This window comes from Amphimedon queenslandica, unplaced genomic scaffold (assembly GCF_000090795.2).
Source record: "Amphimedon queenslandica unplaced genomic scaffold, v1.1 AMPQUscaffold_12404, whole genome shotgun sequence".
Lineage (NCBI taxonomy): Eukaryota > Metazoa > Porifera > Demospongiae > Haplosclerida > Niphatidae > Amphimedon > Amphimedon queenslandica.
The window spans coordinates 18,539-20,241 of NW_003547359.1; the positions used below are offsets into that span (position 1 = coordinate 18,539).

The 1,703-nt window shown below is 33.7% G+C and overlaps 1 protein-coding gene across 1 annotated transcript in view; it reads right to left on the reverse strand.

The window, feature by feature from the left end:
* LOC109587885 (uncharacterized) overlaps positions 1-1,697 on the reverse strand; it is a 5,739-nt gene extending 4,042 nt beyond the window's left edge. The window contains exons 1-8 of the mRNA XM_020004104.1: positions 1,592-1,697; positions 1,377-1,547; positions 1,116-1,331; positions 910-1,056; positions 652-852; positions 466-603; positions 224-415; positions 54-176 (exon numbers count right to left, since the gene is read on the reverse strand). Coding sequence (XP_019859663.1) covers positions 54-176; positions 224-415; positions 466-603; positions 652-852; positions 910-1,056; positions 1,116-1,331; positions 1,377-1,547; positions 1,592-1,691 — 1,288 coding nt within the window. The 5' untranslated portion in view covers positions 1,692-1,697. The remainder of the gene's footprint in view (positions 1-53; positions 177-223; positions 416-465; positions 604-651; positions 853-909; positions 1,057-1,115; positions 1,332-1,376; positions 1,548-1,591) is intronic.
* Positions 1,698-1,703: the final 6 nt, after the last annotated feature.

Sequence of the window (1,703 nt, forward strand, 5' to 3'; positions counted from 1 at the left end):
GATATTAAATATTGCTAAGTAATTCAATAAGCTACAATATTGATTCATCTCACCTCCTCCAATGTTGACAGACAGATCTTGAGCAATCGGATTGTTTAGTTGGACCTGAATATTACTAACAGTTCCATGACTTTCACTATAACTGTAAGATGATTGCGCAAAACTCACAGTAACATCTAGAAAACAAACCATTTGCACAATGTTCATCAATCTCTCTACTTACCATCATCATCCACTACAGTCACATTCATTGTTCCTGGGTTACCTAAACCTATATTACCAATGTTCCTTAATCTTAGTAGATAATGTTTATCAGGTTCCAGTGCAATGCTATTATCAACTACTGGAAAACTGATGCTCCTATTCTGTGTTATAACATTAGTACCGAATGTGATATTACCAAGTGATATTCCATCTATTTCATTATACAAATGATATATAATGTAATATATATTATAAACATACTGCTAGTTCCATCATCAATGTAAATTTCCATGGTTTGTGCTTGAGTCAATTGTGCTCCATCTAGTATGACAGTGATTGATTGATTTCCTCCTCCTTCAGAGAATGTAGCTTGACCCATAGCAAACCTTACTTCAGCCTCTGCAAGGTAAATAATAAACACAAAGTTTTATAAATGATTATACTAACGATCATCATCTTGTATTCTGATGAATGATGGAGTCGGGTTTATCATTAATTCACTATTTTCTGGAAAAATATTACTTATTGCTATGGTGAAGTTCTCAGACAGTGGCTCTCTAATGGTATCATTGATAATATCAAATCTACCACATGTCCTGTTTGTAAATGCAGGTAATATTGAACGAATTCTACGAGTACTATAGTCACCTAATAGTTAAAAGAAAACAATCTGTAATTAGATCTAATAGTAATATTAAAATTTACTCCTGAATTGTGCAGTGCCATCTCTAGGTCTTATGTCTATTGTTGTATTTTCAGATAATGCTCCTCCAGTTAGTACAGCACATATTTCTACAGTTCCTTCATTCTCAATTACATCATATGTTGCTCTTTCTAATGACAGCACACCAGCTATGCAATGAAAAAATAAATATTGTCATGTCTTTTCTCAATTACTATGTATAACTTACAGTCATCATCAATAATGGTGATAGTAGCTGTCTGCCAGTCTCTCAATATTTGTACAACGTTATCACCACCAGGTAATATGATGACTCTTATTGTTTCATCTCCCTCAATGATATTATCATCAATACTAGTGATAGGCTGAAATGGAACATCATTCAGTGTATTATTGGCTCTGTAGGTCAATCTTGGCACAGTAGTATTAAGAGAGAAATCACTATCTGTAATTATTAATATTAAAACCAACACATTGTGCTAATACTAACCAATTGTAGCAGTCCCAGATACGTATCTCAATCGAATTTGACTCAAACGATTCTCTGGAAAGCCTCCAATGTCTAGACCACCAGTCTCATCTCCTATCTGCTTTATAGTTAATGAGGCAACTTCTCCTTCTCTTATAGTAACATATAGTTCTCTAAACCCAATACTGAAAACTAGAAAACAAACAAGTTATCTCATATTGTGACAAATGACTTACCATCTCGATTGTCAAGTCTTACTAATTGAGTGTCAGGATCTAGTCTAACTCTAGAATCATTAACACTGAGTCTCCATGTAAACACTTCTGATAACTCCATAATATTATCCCG